General features: G+C 39.6%; 1 protein-coding gene across 1 annotated transcript in view; it reads right to left on the minus strand.

Moving 5' to 3' along the window:
* Positions 1–9,763, minus strand: part of LOC124719079 (centrosomal protein of 131 kDa) — a 113,135-nt gene extending 103,372 nt beyond the window's left edge. Inside the window, exon 1 of the mRNA XM_047244798.1 lies at positions 9,624–9,763. Coding sequence (XP_047100754.1) covers positions 9,624–9,763 — 140 coding nt within the window. The remainder of the gene's footprint in view (positions 1–9,623) is intronic.
* Between the last annotated feature and the right edge of the window lie 8,597 nt (positions 9,764–18,360).

An 18,360-nucleotide genomic window follows, 5' to 3' on the forward strand; every position in this document is an offset into this window, starting at 1 on the left:
CACGTGGGTGCTTTCACATGTGGCTCTGCCTTTGATCGTGTACACCTTCCGGGTTACAGGACTGGAGTAGGTGGTGGTGGGAGGGTGCATGGGACAGGTTTTACACCGGGGGCGGTTACAAGGATAGGAGCCAGAGGGTAGGGAAGGTGGTTTGGGGATTTCATAGGGATGAACTAACAGGTTACGAAGGTTAGGTGGACAGCGGAAAGACACTCTTGGTGGAGTGGGGAGGATTTCATGAAGGATGGATCTCATTTCAGGGCAGGATTTGAGGAAGTCGTATCCCTGCTGGAGAGCCACATTCAGAGTCTGGTCCAGTCCTGGAAAGTATCCTGTCACAAGTAGGGCACTTTTGTGGTTCTTCTGTGGGAGGTTCTGGGTTTGAGGGGATGAGGAAGTGGCTCTGATTATTTGCTTCTGTACCAGGTTGGGAGGGTAGTTACGGGATGCGAAAGCTGTTGTCAGGTTGTTGGTGTAATGGTTCAGGGATTCTGGACTGGAGCAGATTCGTTTGCCACGAAGACCTAGGCTGTAGGGAAGGGACCGTTTGATGTGGAATGGGTGGCAGCTGTCATAATGCAGGTCAATAATACGTAACCCACTTCCAAACCATAACCAAAAAAAATTTTTTGACGCTTTCAACACTACCCTGCTATAAAATCCACCGTTTCTAGTTCACAAACAGTTCCTTTCACCTTTTAAACAACCATTTCGGCTATTTCTAATAACTTTCGCTTTATTTCCATTTCCGTTTTTCCCACATCACTGATAATTTTCAGCCGCTTCCCACAGGTTTTAACGTCATTATTTCTTCGTCAGACAATTGTTAGCCTCATTTTCATAATCTGCCACCACAAAACCACTCCTTTTAATACATTACATGCAGTTTTTTCGAAATTTTCCCGAATTTCTCCGTCCTTTAGCGTGTTTTGGCGGCAACACAACCACCTAACCTTTGTGCACATCATTGTCTACCAACCCAAGTCCAACATAGCCCAGCTGTAACCAACACCTTTTCGCCTTTTTCACACCAGATCTTCAGTTACTTTCCAGTTCAACTTTATCTCTCCCCATATATTTTTATTTTCATTTTCATTTCAGCCTCATGTTACACTTTCCACCTTCCAATACAATGTCACCATCACAACACCCCCACAACGACCCCATTAAGTTTTATTTACATTCCCTCCGCAAACATGCCTTCGCCCTAGCCAGATTACGCTCCCATATTCTATTTTCTCAGGCTTGTCTAACATTTGGCATTACCCCCAAAGGCCTCACACTTAAAGTTCCCATCTCTGGCTGCAACCCTTCTTTCCATCAGTCCCTATACCAGTTCCAAACTGAACAATCCATTGCCCTCACCCACCTAATCCTTCACCTACACATCAACTTAGCCAATGAACACACCCGTCAACTCCTATCCTTAATAAAAGTCCTTAATCTTTCCTCTCCCACATCCACACCGGCTGTTAAGAGCATCCTCCTACAGGCCAACTGTAAATTAGAACAGCATGCCACCCTCCACCTCAAAAAACTACCCAATCTCCTGGTTTCCCACCTCCGGAAAGGCAACTCACTCACCCTTCACAACCTTTCCAGCAAACCTCAACCTCCTCTCATTGCACACAAACCCAGTCTCTCCCATCTACTCAATCTCCCACTTCCAGCTCCACTCCCTCCAAAACCTCAAAATTCCAATCAACACAATCTGGAACCACAACACCCTAATTCAGTAGTTAACCTTTCCTCCAAACCTCTCTCCCAATCCGAAACCTCTGTCCTATCCAAAGGCCTCACCTTCAGCCCCATTCCCAGATTCAACCAAACAGCCCTCGTCAAAGATTTACTGTCCTACTCTCGTACTCTCTGCTGGAAATATCACTTTGCCATGAAGAAAAATGATCCTAATCCTACTCCCAATGATCCAACTCCCCAGGACACTATCCAAATTGAACCCTGCCTGGAACAGTTCCGTCCTCTGTCGCAGCGGGACCCACCTCCTCTTCCTCAAAATCACCCTCTCCAAACCTTCCAGGAATTTCTGACTTCCAGCCTTGCATCTCAATCCTTCTTAAAAAACCTTAATCCTACTCCCAACATCACCACTGCCGAAGCCCAGGCTATCCGTGATCTGAAGGCTGACCGATCCATCGTCATTCTTCCGGCAGACAAGGGTTCGACGACCGTGGCACTTGATCGTCGGGAGTATGTGGCTGAGGGACTGCGTCAGCTTTCAGACAACACCACATATAAAGTTTGCCAAGGTAATCCCATTCCCGATGTCCAGGCGGAGCTTCAAGGAATCCTCAGAACCTTAGGCCCCCTGCAAAACCTTTCACCTGACTCCATCAACCTCCTGACCCCTACCTTCTACCTTCTTCCTAAAATTCACAAACCCAATCATCCCGGCCGCCCCACTGTAGCTGGTTGCCACGCCCCCACAGAATGTATCTCTGCCTACGTAGATCAACACCTTCAACCCATTACATGCAGTCTCCCATCCATCATCAAAGACACCAACCACTTTCTCGAATGCCTGGAATCCTTACCCAATCTGTTACCCCCGGAAACCATCCTTGTAACCATCGATGCCACTTCCTTATACACAAATATTCCGCACGTCCAGGGCCTTGCTGCGATGGAGCATTGCCTTTCACGCCGATCACCTGCCACCCTACCTAAAACCTCTTTCCTCATTGCCTTAGCCAGCTTCATCCTGACCCACAACTTCTTCACTTTTGAAGGCCAGACATACCAACAATTAAAGGGAACAGCCATGGGTACCAGGATGGCCCCCTCGTACACCAACCTATTCATGGGTCACCTAGAGGAAGCCTTCTTGGTTACCCAGGCCTGCCAATCCAAAGTTTGGTACAGATTTATTGATGACATCTTCATGATCTGGACACACAGTGAAGAAGAACTCCACAATTTCCTCTCCAACCTCAACTCCTTTGGTTCCATCAGATTCACCTGGTCCTACTACAAATCCCACGCCACTTTCCTTGACGTTGACCTCCATCTGTCCAATGGCCAGCTTCACTCGTCTGTCCACATCAAACCCACCAACAAGCAACAGTACCTGCATTATAACAGCTGCCACCCATTCCACATCAAACAGTCCCTTCCCTACAGCCTAGGTCTTCGTGGCAAACGAATCTGCTCCAGTCCAGAATCCCTGAACCACTACACCAACAACCTGACAACAGCTTTCGCATCCTGTAACTACCCTCCCGACCTGGTACAGAAGCAAATAACCAGAGCCACTTCCTCATCCCCTCAAACCCAGAACCTCCCACAGAAGAACCACAAAAGTGCCCTACTTGTGACAGGATACTTTCCGGGACTGGACCAGACTCTGAATGTGGCTCTCCAGCAGGGATACGACTTCCTCAAATCCTGCCCTGAAATGAGATCCATCCTTCATGAAATCCTCCCCACTCCACCAAGAGTGTCTTTCCGCTGTCCACCTAACCTTCGTAACCTGTTAGTTCATCCCTATGAAATCCCCAAACCACCTTCCCTACCCTCTGGCTCCTATCCTTGTAACCGCCCCCGGTGTAAAACCTGTCCCATGCACCCTCCCACCACCACCTACTCCAGTCCTGTAACCCAGAAGGTGTACACGATCAAAGGCAGAGCCACGTGTGAAAGCACCCACGTGATTTACCAACTGACCTGCCTACACTGTGATGCATTCTATGTGGGAATGACCAGCAACAAACTGTCCATTCGCATGAATGGACACAGGCAGACAGTGTTTGTTGGTAATGAGGATCACCCTGTGGCTAAACATGCCTTGGTGCACGGCCAGCACATCTTGGCACAGTGTTACACCGTCCGGGTTATCTGGATACTTCCCACCAACACCAACCTATCCGAACTCCGGAGATGGGAACTTGCTCTTCAATATATCCTCTCTTCCCGTTACCCACTAGGCCTCAATCTCCGCTAATTTCAAGTTGCCTCCACTCATACCTGACCTGTCATTCAACAACATCTTTGCCTCTGCACTTCCGCCTCGACTGACATCTCTGCCCAAACTCTTTGTCTTTAAATATGTCTGCTTGTGTCTGTATATGTGTGGATGGATATGTGTGTGTGTGCGAGTGTATACCCGTCCTTTTTTCCCCCTAAGGTAAGTCTTTCTGCTCCCGGGATTGGAATGACTCCTTACCCTCTCCCTTAAAACCCACATCCTTTCGTCTTACCCTCTCCTTCCCTCTTTCCTGATGAGGCAACAGTTTGTTGTGAAAGCTTGAATTTTGTGTGTATGTTTGTGTTTGTTTGTGTGTCTTTTGACCTGTCAGCGCTTTCGAACTATATACTTATATAGATATGGTGTCTGTTTTTTCGAACATGTCTGAAAGAACAGACACCGTATCCATATAAGTTTATTTATGTGTATGGTTATCCAATGTCAGTCAATAACTTGTTCAGAAGACTGTTTTGTTGTATTCTATAACAAACCATTGCTGTTTTTGTACGTAGGCAATGAATCATTTACTGCTGAACAAAATATTATTACTATTATTATTATTATTATTATTATTACTATTACTACTACTACTACTACTACTACTACTACTGTCTTCATGTTTGACTAGTTCTTCATAGTAGACTGTACTAGAGTGATGTTGAGAGAACATTTTATGGAAGCACAACTATTTTCAGCATATGCATTGGAATACCATTTGGTTACCATTACATGACTCTCCCTGTCGCTCCGTCCCATAAAGCCATAGTTTTGTTCCTATACAGTTGGAAAACATGACTTAGGTCTATAATAATGAAAGCTATAGTAATGATAATACATACTAGTGTCTACAATTCTGGCAACTGAAGACACAAGGTGCTGCATTATTCACAAAACGAAAATGATCAGTACACCTACTGTCAAAGGACTGAAACCCATCAATTTTCTTTGTAAAAAATATATAAGCTGTACACTACATTTTCAGTTTATGTCTTGTATTTAGAAAGGGTCTATAACTGTACAAGCAGTGTAAAGTATGTTCAATTAATATTCAAAAATCTTTCTTTTTTTAGATGTTAGTGCTGGACAATCAAGTGATACTACAGTCAGATATCAAATTCTGATCTTAACTTCATGTAACTTGCTACAGTCAATGTACTAACTACAATGATTCAAAATTTTGTTCTCCTTTATGTTAAGTGAAGAAAGAAATAAAAATTATTTTGACCAAGGAAAAGTAATGCTATTACATGTTCCAAAAGCACTTAACAATGGTAACAAAATATATTAAAGACATTAATAAAGATGACTGCTAAACTGCAACTCCACAACTAAAATGAACTTTATTATTTCATATGTACAATTTTTCTTTAAAAATGCTAGTAGTGTAAGCTAACATGTGCTCTGAATACTGTGGATGCATTGATCATTGTGGCACTTACTATCCATCGTGTGCAACTGTCTAACATGAATAGACTGATGTGAACTGGAGAAGTAGAGTATCTCATTTTATGTTCTATTCCATCACATGTTGAATTTTTCCAGAGAATAGATCAAATGTACTTTCAACTGAATATTCAATAAACACAGCGTTTGTAACCACAGTAACACTACACATCAGAAAGATAAAACTGTGTTCATGCACTCAGAAATGGAAATGCATTTTTCTTAATGATAATAAGGAATGGAAGAAAAAGTGTAGAAAGATGGTAGATGCTTGGAATATTACAATAAGCCATTTTTAATTTAAAATACACAAAAAATAGGAAGGCAGTGGAGTACAACTGACTCATCAGCAAAATTTGCAAAATAGTTTGTGAATTATCACTGTTATTCGAACAGTTTGGCTGATTTTCTCCAAGTAAATTTACTGTTCCATGTCATAGTGCTGTTATTGAACACTTCTCTGCTATCATTTACATTTGTGATTCGGTACATACTAAAAAGCCAACAAAGTAAAACGTTCATGGTTTATGAATAGCCATATCTTTCAATCCAATATTTTTTCACCTAATATCAGCCCTAATTATAAATTCATCAGTACAATTTTCAATATATGAACTACAATTACTATGTCTTCACAGCCTAGATTAAAAACTCAGTAATTTTCCTCTCATCTCATATTCACCTAAACCGAGCAGTTCCATGATGAAATAACAGACAAATATTACGCATATAACTAGGTAAAATCCAGACTGATTATAATGATACTTTGTATCAAAGATATATTAGCTTTCATTCACAACTTACAGGCAGGTTTCATGACAACACTAACCACATTTACAGTAATCTTGTCTTGCCAACTTGTTTTTCACAGTAATCTCGCAAATGCTTTGATATGCCTATAAATTTCAAATCTGTGTGACACTCAAATATGAAAACATTTCATACATCCCTCTATTTAAATCTCCTTCTGTACCACCATCAAGCAATATTTTGACACAAAAAAAAGCAAAGTGTAAAAATTCTCATCCTACAGGCACAAAATGCAAAGTGCTATAGTATGTACAAATGTGTGTAAATATTCTCAACTACATACACAGGGAGCCAGTTAGAAACTGAACGGGTGATTTAGGGCTATTAGACAGGTGGCACTTAAATATTAGTAAAGAAAAGCACAACCTGCTTGTAAAGCTGGTAGTAATGAAATTGTCAGTTACTCAATCTGTTGCCATGTTATGCTATTGACATAGCATGCAAAAGAGAACATTATTTGTCACTACCTTCAAGAAACCATTAGGAGCAGCTTTATCAAAGAATGAGTTCACAGCAGTTTTCATCATTGATCTTCACACTACTAGTTTTTTCCCCTTGTTGTTGTCACTGTGGTATTGAGTCTGAAAACTGGTTTCATGCAGCTCTCCATGCTCCTCTGTCCTGCGCAAGTCTCATCATCTCTGAATAACTATTACAACCTAGATCTTTCTGACTCTATTTACTGTATTCATCTCTTGGTCTCACTCTATGATTTTTATCCCCAAAATTTCCTTCCAATATTTAACTGATGATTCCTTGATGTCTCAGAAGTTTCCTATCAGCCGCTCCCTTCTTTTAGTCAAGCTGTACCACGAATTTCTTGTCTCCTCAGGTCAATTCAGTGCCTCCTCATTAGTTACATGAACTACCCATCTAATCTCCAACATTCTTCTGTAGCGCCACATTTCAAAAGCTGCTATTTTATTTTCTCCTTATTGTTTTATGATTATAAAAGTGTAATATACCCATAGGAAAGCCTCTTCAGAAAAGAAAGTAATACATGATTGTGTGCTAGCACTTAACATTAAGGTATTCAGTTTAAAACTTAGTAATGAAAGAAATTTTTATCACAAGTATTTTCCAAGGAGAAGGGAACTGGTGGTACAAATGTTCCTGGTGATTATTTGTAGCAATGCCCTAGGTTAAATTTCCAAGATCCCTTTAGTGTCTCATGAAGTTAGGGCATGGGAGATTGTTAATTATTTGTTGGAATGGAACATTAAGTTTGATGGCACCCATGGAGACATTCTACAAAAGTAGAAATTTTGCTGGTACCATTTTTCAAATATTCTCTTATTTTGCTTCCACATTCTCACATAACAACACAAGTCTGCACTGCATAAGCACTTGGCACAATCACCCACAAGACCCAAATACACATGACACTTCACGATACATTGGCACAAGACAATAAAAAGCAATCTCCGTTAAAGCCTTGTCCAGGACAACGAACAAGGATTGCCACATTGCCCCCTACACTTGATGGTTGTGTGTATGACTGGCTACATACTGGTTCTAGTAGAAAATGTATGGACCACTAGTCAGGACTAGATCATGGAGATAGATCCCAGAAAGAAAAAATAAATCCAATATCACACTATAGCACTCCACAAATGACAACATTTTGCAGATTCTTGAAGAAGTTTTGGATATTCAGTGCCAACAAAGACACTGTTGTTCCAACTGACTGACTACTGTGAAGTCCAACTTTATCAGTGACTTATCATTATTATTAATTTCATAGTTTTTTCAAGAGAGGAGGATCTGGCACATGCTGTGGTGCTCAAAAATAAGACTTTTTATTTCTTATAAAAGATAACTGTAAATTGTAGACACCATAGGAGTCTCATTGTGACCTATCAAATCAAAGCAGTTTGTCTGGCAATCTAGTCAGTCCAGTTATATTACTGCCACTTGCATATTGTTACATTTTAAGAACTTGGAAACTTGATATCCAGCAGTCGCATTTTATTTTCAAATTTTGCAGACTTCTGCTTGTCTTTAATTTATACTCTCATACTGCTGTCTATCTTTGTTTGACATATAATAATATTATGACAAGGAAAATTGCTACTCACCATATAGCAAATATGCTGAGTCACAGATAGGCACGATAAAGACACTTCTACAGTTAAAGCTTTTGGCCATTGGCCTTTGTTAACAATAGACAAACACACACACATGCGTGTGCACGCACACACACACACACACACACACACACACACACACACACACACACAAACACACATGCAAATGCTACTCACACACATGACTGCAGTCTCAGGCATCTGAAACCACACTGTGAGTAGCAGCACCAGTGCATGATGGGAATGGTGGCGACTGGTGGGGGGGAGGGGGGAGGAAGAGGAGCGATAGTATGGTAGGGGTGGCGGACGGTGAAGTGCTGCAGGTAGCCGGAGGGCAGGAGAGTGGTTGGGGGGGGGGGGGGGGGGGGCGGGAAGTAGCAGAAAAGGAGAGAAACAAAAAGACAGGGCGTGGTGGTGGAATGACAGCTGTGTAGCGCCAGAATGGGAACAGGGAAGGGGCTGGATGGGTGAGGACAGTGACTAACGAAGATTGAGACCAGAAATGTTCTGCCCACTATCCTTCCCACCCCTCCCACAGTGGTATTCCACCGTCCACCAAACCTTCACAATATACTCGTCCATCCTTGCACAACCCTGCTCCCAATCTGTTACCTCATGGTTCATACTCCTGTCCCATACATCCTCCCACCACCACCTACTCCAGTTCAGTCACGAACATCACCTATCCCATCAAAGGCAGGGCTACCTGTGAAACCAGTCATGTGGTCTACAAGGTAAGCTGCAACCACTGTGCTGTGTTCTATGTACGCATGTCAACCAACAAGTCATTTGTCTGCATGAATGGCCACTGACTAACTGTGGCCAAGAAACAAGTAGACCACCCTGTAGCTCAACACGCTGCCAAACATGATATCCTTCATTTCAATGACTGCTTCACAGCGTGTGCCATATGGATCCTTCCCACCAACACCAGCTTTTTCGATAGTCACTGTCCTCACCCAAAAAGCTCCTTCCCTGTTCCTACTACTAGCACTACACAGCGTGAGTGTGTGTGTGTGTGTGTGTGTGTGTGTGTGTGTGTGTGTGTGTGTGTGTGTGTGTGCGCGTGCGTGCGCGCGCGCGTGTTTGCGTATATGTGTCTATTGTTGACAAACGCCAATGGCTGAAAGCACTGTAAAAGTGTTTTTGCCGTGTCTATCTGTGACTCAGCACCTCTGCTATATGGTGAGTAGCAACTTTCCTTCTTGTAATATTGTCACATTCCCTCCTGGATTTTCCATTGTTTGACGTATGCATGTGTTTCTCTTACAGCATACCTCACTTGCACTCCTTTTCCTTACCCTGCTCCTCCCACTTTTTCCTTATGTTCCTCATCCCTGTACCCTAAATCAGAATCCCCCTCCTCCTTCCCTTTTTGCAATACATAGTACACTCTTGCTTTTTTCTGTGTCATGTATGTCACTATAGCTATACTGTACATTGTATGTCAGTCTTATCTAATTCCCTGCCTGATTCTGAATGTGTTCCCTTGTCATCTAAGTGACTACTGTGCCATAGAATGCCACAAATTTCTCTGGCATCTGAATCTACTATACCACAGTTCACTATTTGTGTTAAATTCCTTTCTTTAGCTAATATGACTGCCATAATCTACATGTCTCCATGACTCAACCATCTTTCTATACATTTTCCTTACTGTTTGTTCTGATTAACTTTTGAGATCTGAATATATTGTCTAAAAGCTCACGGAAAGTGTAAATTTCTTCATGTTTTTATTTGCCTTTCAATAAGACTTCTACAGTCCACTTCAATCAGTACAGTACATGCAAAAGTAGATTTTTCTATAAATAACAACAAATACTGCAGCTTACTTTAGTTTTCCTTGTGGTAGATATTCCTGTCCATTTACATTATTTTCCACTCTTCCTTTTGCAGTACCATCTGAGATCTTCAAATTGATTTCTAAAACAGTTAAATCTTTGAAATTTCAGTGTTCCAAACATTTGTTATGTTAAAACTCACAATAATAATAAGATAAACTTTTCAGTAGCTGTACATAAAATAAGAGGAAGGTAACCATTCACCTATAGCAGACCAATGAGTGGATCGCAGAAACACACAACAGGAAACAGCATTCACACTAGCTATCAAGCTCTTGCTCTTTTTCTACAAAAAATACATGCATTCACACACACCCTCACAGTTAACCAAATGCACACTCCTGTGGTCATGGGGGACTCAACGCCATGGCCATGGGAATGCATGTTTTGGTGTCTGTGTGGTTGTGTTTATGAATGTGAGTACTTTTGCTGGAAAAAGAGTAAGAGCTCAAAAGCTAGTGTAAATGATGACTGCTTTTTCCTGTTACACGTTTCTGTGCGCCATGCAATGGTCTGCTATAGATGAGTGATTGCCTTTCCCTTATTTTACATTTTTCTCCATCCAGAAATTTCCATTATTATTATACATTTCCAGCAGACATGGCAGTTGTGAGGTTGAACACAGATATTCGTAAACTAGGGGAGAAAATTGCAAAATTTCAATAACTGAGGAAAGCATAAAGCAATTCAAAGGAAAACTGAATGTAGTATTACCACTGTGGAACTGCACAAAACCATCACATATAAATCAGCAGCATTACAATTTACTTGAATTTGATTGCATCATCATAATATAGTAGACAACAACAAGACTAAGATGGAAGCTGCCAAAGTGGAACTCAGAAAACACAGTAGAGATAGCCAATATGGTCAATGACTTCGTGATTATACTGCGCAGATGAGTTTAAATCGAGGATCATAGGCAGGTTAGAGGCAAACAAAATTCTAGTAGAGCTGGTAAGATAAGAAATGTTCACATTTCTGTTGTTTGTAGGCTGTGACAATACTTTCTAAACACAAGGCCAGCATGCAGAAATTTCAGTCAAGGACACCAGAATGTAAGAAGATTTGGGTATAGCACCTGACTGACAATGAGGGCATCAGAGTTGGAGCACAAGCTTACGATAGCCAACGATGTGGGAGGAAGTCAGCCATGTGCTTTACAAGGGAATTGTCCTGGGATCTGCCAACTGATTTAGGTAAATACAGTAAACCTAAATCTGGGTGGCCAGAAAGGGATTAAAATACCGCTGCTCCAGTGCTTTACTTACTCTGCCACTTTGCTCAGTCTCAGTCAAGGATGATGCAAACTGATTATTAGCATTTGAAAATATACACTGCAACAGTCCAGACACATCTTTTTATTTCCCACTAAAATATTAATTTCAAATACCAGCCTAGGAGAATATTAATTTGAAACTGTTTCTGAATGGTGGTAAAAGGGTGGCAATTGGGGAAAATGCTTTTACTAGTAATTTTTGAAAAAAAAAAAGTTTCATGTAATCAGAAACAAATTTCTGAGCCACCACCCAGTACTGAGTTTTGGGCAATGCAGTACCTGCATGTCTAATGTGAAGCAGTGGAGGCATGGAAATTACAACCTGCAGATGATTGCCAAAAACCAGACTAAATTCAGTCTTGTACAGTCAGTCATTGCTTCCTATTTGTTCTGTAGTGATTGACAAATTTGTGCCATGAGAACTATTGCAGTTAACACTGATAGTTAAAAAAAAAATTATGACTACGCAGTACTGTACTTGTAATAATATTGGAAAAGTATATGTTTTTAATTTGGTTATCAGTGGTTTATCATACACTATGGAACTTAGATGAAAATATTTTCATTTTGTTTTCAGCAATTATTGCAGTGTACAGTTCTTAAATTACTGCAAGATGCTGAGAAAATTATTTACTCTTTGTTTTGTGATTTAGTATTCTTCAGTTAGCAGCACATTTGTTTAGAGGAACTTTATAGAACACTGTCAGATGTGAATTATAGGAACCCAGTTATCATTTTTCTACTGATAAATTAAACTTCTCAGGAGATTTCTGCTTTAGGGCCTCAGCAGTGCATCACCTGAGGTAAACTATAATAACTTAAATCATTTGAATTTTAAGGCTCAGGATTGGAGGCAAAGTTAAAGACACTATTAAATAAATTCAAGTCTCATTTCATTTTCATTTTAAAGACAGAGGGTAACCACAACATTCAAATAACATACTTTTGTTGTTAAAGGTGTAGTTCACTAGACATATATTACATAAAATGTGGAAGCAATAAGTGTGGCAGTTCTCCTGCAAATTTATTATGATACATTTTGCTGATCTAAGCACAAATAATATTAACCAGTACAGTGATTAGGTCCTGTTAATGCAGAGCAGATACTTAGTTCCTAGGAGCTGTTTCTCTTTTGTTAATATATACAATGGCTCATACCACAACTGTATAGGTTCTCCTTCTTGATGGTACATCATGAGTAGTGGTCAAAAAGTAACAGGAATTTTTTAATTTTGTGAGATTTATGCATTCAGTTCTCAATTTACTTTTTTTTATTTTTTTATTATCTTTTTGGAACACATATTCCTGACATATGCTTGCATTTTCAGCTGTTTTGAATATTTAGTTTATTGTTGACAGTTGAAAAGGTTATATGTGTTTTCAACTGCTCAACAAATTTTTACTTTTCAAAAAGATGGATCAAAAAATTTGCATTAAATTTTGCTAGAAAAATGGAACAAAGTGCAACATTGCATTCAAAATGTTGACTGTGGGTTTCAGAAAATCTACTATGAGTGAGACAAGAGCTTGATATAAACATTTCATAGAGGGCTGAGAAGACATTGAAGATGATGACCACCCAAGACGCCCTAGCAGGTCAATTACTGATGACAGTGTAGGAGAAATGATTCTGGAAAATGGTGAATCACCATCAGAGAGGTTGCTGATGATGTTGGCTTACCCTTTGGCTCATGTCAAGCAGTTTTTTGGGATGCCTGGGCATAAGACATGTAGCAGCAAAGTTTGTTCTGAAAATGTTGAATTTCAATCAAAAACAACATGTAGACACCATTCAGAAATTGCTGAATTGAGCTGACAACAATGCAGAACTTCTAAAGAAGTTATGAGATGTTATGAAACATCGGCACACAGGTATGATGTCGAAACCAAGGCCAAGTCATCCCAATGGAAGCTGCCTGAAGAGTCAAGACGAAAAACAATTCAACAAGTTTGAACACATGTGAAGGTTCTTCTCACTGTTTTCTTCAATTACAATAGGACAGTGCATCATGACTCCATGCCTAATGATCATACAATCAATAAGGAATACTACCTGGTACCTGGAAGTTATGCACTCTTTGCGGGGAAGCAATCTAAAGAAAGCAACCAGAATTGTGGCAAAACCAAAACCAATTGTAGAAATTGTGTCATAATAATGCTCCCACTTGCAAAACATGAGTTGCAGAAGTGTTTCCAATATTGGAAAAAGCACTGGCACACGTGTACTACATCTGAGGGGGATTATTTTGAAGGGGACAACGTTCATATTGATGAATAAATAAATAGTCTTTAAGAAAAACCAGAGTTCCCATAACTTTTTGATCACACCTCATAGACAGAGCATAGCAAATGAATGAATGAATGGATGAATGACATAAGGAATAGAACTATGACCCCATCTTAGCTATAGTCTGCTCCTGTGCTGCAGCCACTGAAAGAGTGACATCAGTGAGTACTGACTGCAGAAGAAGATTTCATGGAGGAGATAGCTATTAGGAGAAACCAGAACAATGTCTACCATTCACCGATCATACAGAATTGAGTATTTGGAGTGGGCATGCCAACATGAATATTGGACTGTGCACTTTTTTGTCTACAGATGAGTCCTTATCAATATTGGAAAGTAATAACAGATGTATTCCCCCTTGGAGATGTCTTTGGACAATGTAGTGTTGTTTATGGAGCATATGTATATACAAATATTTCCATGTATTTTCCCATTGGGAACTGTGATTGCAAATCACAAACATGATGTTCATGATGCTTATGTATGTCCTTATGCTCGTAAAACAGCTGACTGTTTCATTGCAGAAGATGCTAAAGCGAACAGAAATCATATCTTAAACATCAAATGATTGGGCGCATTTAGTGGCGAGCTCAGCTCCTGTCCTGAATCCTGGAAAGCATGACTGTGAATCGATCAATTGGTGAATGCTCTTGAGAGGCCTATCATTGCTCACAGTCTCATGACCAGACTTTTACTATGTTCTAAGTCTATTTGTGTATTCCACAAGACACTGTACACTGAGTGGCAAAAGGCACACAATGTACCAAATCACTTTGTTCTGTTCCATTTCTGGATGGTACATTAGAAGGATTGTCAGCATGGTTCTGTATATGTACAAATTTCTCCACCTTTTCCCTCATGGCCATTAAATGAGTCATATGCTGGAGGAAATAATATATTTCCTAATCATATCAGAACACGGACTCTCAGGATTTTGAAAGTAAGGCTATTAGCATTGGACTTTTTTTTTAACATTTTTGTGACAGTTTCATGCCAGCTAAACAAACTTTTGATAAAATGTGCACCTCTTCTTTGAATATTCTCTATCACTTCTATTAATCCAGCTTGTAAGGGAGTCACAAAAATGAACAACACTCAACAGTTGGTTAAATCAGGTTTTCTTAAGTAGCCCCCTTCCTTAAGATCAGATCTGCAAGACGAATGGTATTCATTTCCAACAGCGCTCATAGATGAATCATCAATAGCACCACACACTGATAAAATATTTCTGAGGGTAATCATTTCTTGTATTTGTATTATAAACAATCACCAATTTTGCACATTTCAAACAAGTGAACATACATTCTTTGACTAGTTTTATTTAAACATTTGTTCTAAGAATCAAAAAATGCTAGACCTTAAAACCTGTTTGTTTTCTGGCAGACCTCCTAATCATATTAATTTTTATGCAATGGATAAATATTACTTGAAAGTGGTGTCTAATTTACAAATTTGAGATATTAAAGATAGACATGGCAAGATGTGCACTGTTTTGACAGATGGTGGGGTAGTGTGCATGAATTCTGAGATAGGCTTTCTGCTAGCAGCAGATGAGATTTCAGCTGCTGCAGATGGCAGAACAAGAGGCCACAAAGATGGCTGGCTAACAGAAGGACAGCAGGCAGCCTGGATAATTAATGCAAACTGGTTTTTTCCTATGTGCTTCATAGTTATAGAACACTTGCAAGGTGAGGTGCCATCAAAATGCAGAGTCAGAGGTGAAAAATTCATTTCATGGTAACAAAATGCACAAAATCTAAATCATTACAGTAGCAAGTTAGGCAAGACCACCAAATGAAAGATAAAAATGAGACTAGAAAATATATCTAAATGTCCACTCAATAGGCAGAATAGATTTGAGAATTTTGCAACAACACATTGTGTCTATTTAAGGGTGGTGGCTATACTGGCTGTGGACAATTTGCTTTGAGAGTTGGCTCTGAGTGGATTTATGGCTGATTAGTTGGAGGATTGATTGCCATTTAAAATCACTGAAATTTTTTGAGCAATGGTTTCATGGACTTTAAAAATTTGTGCAGAAGTTCCAAAAAATTAGAAAATTTCAACAGTTAGTTTTGTAGAAAGTAACTATGAGCAACTACATGTAGGGACATGCAAATATTTAGACAGCTAGATTGATGAACTTAAAATATTTTAGCTGATCGCATTTGGACTTGTGAATTTGTATACAGTTAGTGTCGTGGACTCTAACTTTGAGCTGCAACATCGTTTGAGCTGCAAATTTTTCAACAGCTAGCTTTTTGGACTCCCAACTCTGAAAGAATATCACTGGGACTCTTAAAAATCTTATGATGATTAGCTTGGTGAACTGAATTTTGACTTGTGAATTTTATGAGAATTAGCTTCAGAAACTTTAACCTTGAACAGTAATATGATGAGTTGGTCTTAACACACTTAGAATAAAAAGTGACTGTATCTGTTAGTGTGTTTCTTTCATCAAACTAAGGGTTAAACAATTTTTTTATTTCTAGACATTAATGGTCCCCTGCCCTGAATCAACTGCCAGCAATCATCCAAACAATAATCTGATGGTGTTTAGACCATTTTTATTTATGCCAGTGACCATAATCCTTCCTGCACTTAATAATTATTAAGGAGGTAACAGAACCATTAATTGGGTGCTTAAACAAATATATGACTTTCCTCTAGACACCAACATAAATCAATGAACATTAAATTAGTCATACATAAACCCTCCGACTTGCCAGAATGCTGTAGGGTTTGAAATGGCGGCAAGATCATCACAATTTCTATTTTGCCTCTCAGGTCAAAATTTATGCAAGTAACAGTTGACCTGACAATAACATTCCACTCGACCCATTAAAATTGGATTTTGACTGCTCTGTTTTGGTAATGACAATGATAATTTTTACATTTATCCACACTGATCATTTTCAATCAACAGTCCACCATTCTAAAAATTGTGAAGAGATCTTGGTATCTTAATTATAGTTTATTATGTATTTAATAATTGTTATACATCAAAATAAATAATGTTTTGTTTACTATCAATATATTTATGAGATACACTGTAAGGAATGTAACTAATTGTATCAAGGCAGAAAGCAACTTAAACAGATTACCAGACTGTAGAGGCATTGAGTGGTGTGTGGTCTCATAAAAAGAGTTTTTTAAACAACAATAAGGGCCACTCTGGCTGCCATAGCCTGGATTACAATATCCTTGCTCAATAGCTGAACTACAATAACCAAGATACTGTCATGAACCTATATTATGATTAGAAATGATTCTACAAAGTGAGCAGTTAAAATGCTTAATATCATTGTTTAGAATTACATCTTAAATTATTGGTCTCCCCATCAGGCCTCACTCTAATTGAGATTAACTCCATGAGCACTGATATCTCGTCAGTTTCCCATGCAGTGTACTAATTCCTAAACTGGAATAAGAAAATTGTGATAAATCATTAGAAATAATAATCCTGTCTAATTTTTTCCTTAATATATATAGAGGACTCCATGCATAGAAAAAAATAAGGTTTCTACTGTCACTGGAAATATATTTTTAATATCCCAACAGCAGAGGATGTCAATAGAGGATGTGAGGCACTACAATTAGCATCTGCCTAGTGCCACCAGAAGCATGGTCACAGTGTCATGTGGCCTGACCCAACAATGGCAGCACAGAGCTAAGCGAGAGACTGCAGGCCAGTGTTTTATAGTATGCACTATGAGCTCTTTCAGTTCTCACCAAGCTGCTGTAAAAACAACCCTGCTTTGGACTTCGACTTCTGGCTTGTGTTCTTGGTGTTTATTCAGTGCTCTGCTCTTGACAACATTGGCTTTGTCTACAGATTACACTTTTGTATCAGGCCTAGGCACTTTAGTAGTGATGAGTTCTTACAATTCCTGTGTTGTGGACCCAAGTTTATGGAATTTTGGCAGCAACCATCATCACTGCTGCAGCAGCACTTTCAAGAGCAATAGTCTGCAGTTCAAGAACAGTGGCACAGAGAGGAGCAGGCAGTGATTCTCCAGCTTGTACCTCAGTAGCAACAAACACATCAGTTGGTGGCAGTGGCTACACCCCACCACCATCTGCTGCATCCTATACAGTGAGCAGTGCTTTACTTTTGTTTCTAGTAGTCTTTGATACGATATGATGCAAAAATTGAAATCCTTTTTGGATCCTAGTGAACTGTCTTTCCAAGACCTCTGTATTCTGTTAACTAAATACTACAATCAACAGTTGGACCTTGTCGTGGTTCTCACCTGCAAGTGTAATTTCACATGTCAGAACTTGAAAGTGTCCTATGCAAAATTATTGATTCGAAAAGTGCTTGTGCACCTTACCTCTGACAGGTTGGTCACTAAAATAGATTAGGTATGTCTGATCCTAGCCTTGGTGAAGTACTTCAGATTGTTTAATCTTTTGAGGTTGTTTTGGGAGCTCAGCAGCTTTTTGCAAATGACACTTAGGTTTCCCATGTTATTAGTCATCAATGCAAGTACCTGTTAACTGATGATTCTGACTCAGCATCTTGTACTTCTGCCCTTAAGTTTCATACAAGTTCACAGACATCCAGATTGGTGACGTTTTGTGAGAGACTTAAGTATGTTGCTGATTCTGCTCCTTCCTCTGCATTGCAA

This window comes from Schistocerca piceifrons, chromosome 1, assembly GCF_021461385.2.
Source record: "Schistocerca piceifrons isolate TAMUIC-IGC-003096 chromosome 1, iqSchPice1.1, whole genome shotgun sequence".
In the NCBI taxonomy this organism is placed as follows: domain Eukaryota; kingdom Metazoa; phylum Arthropoda; class Insecta; order Orthoptera; family Acrididae; genus Schistocerca; species Schistocerca piceifrons.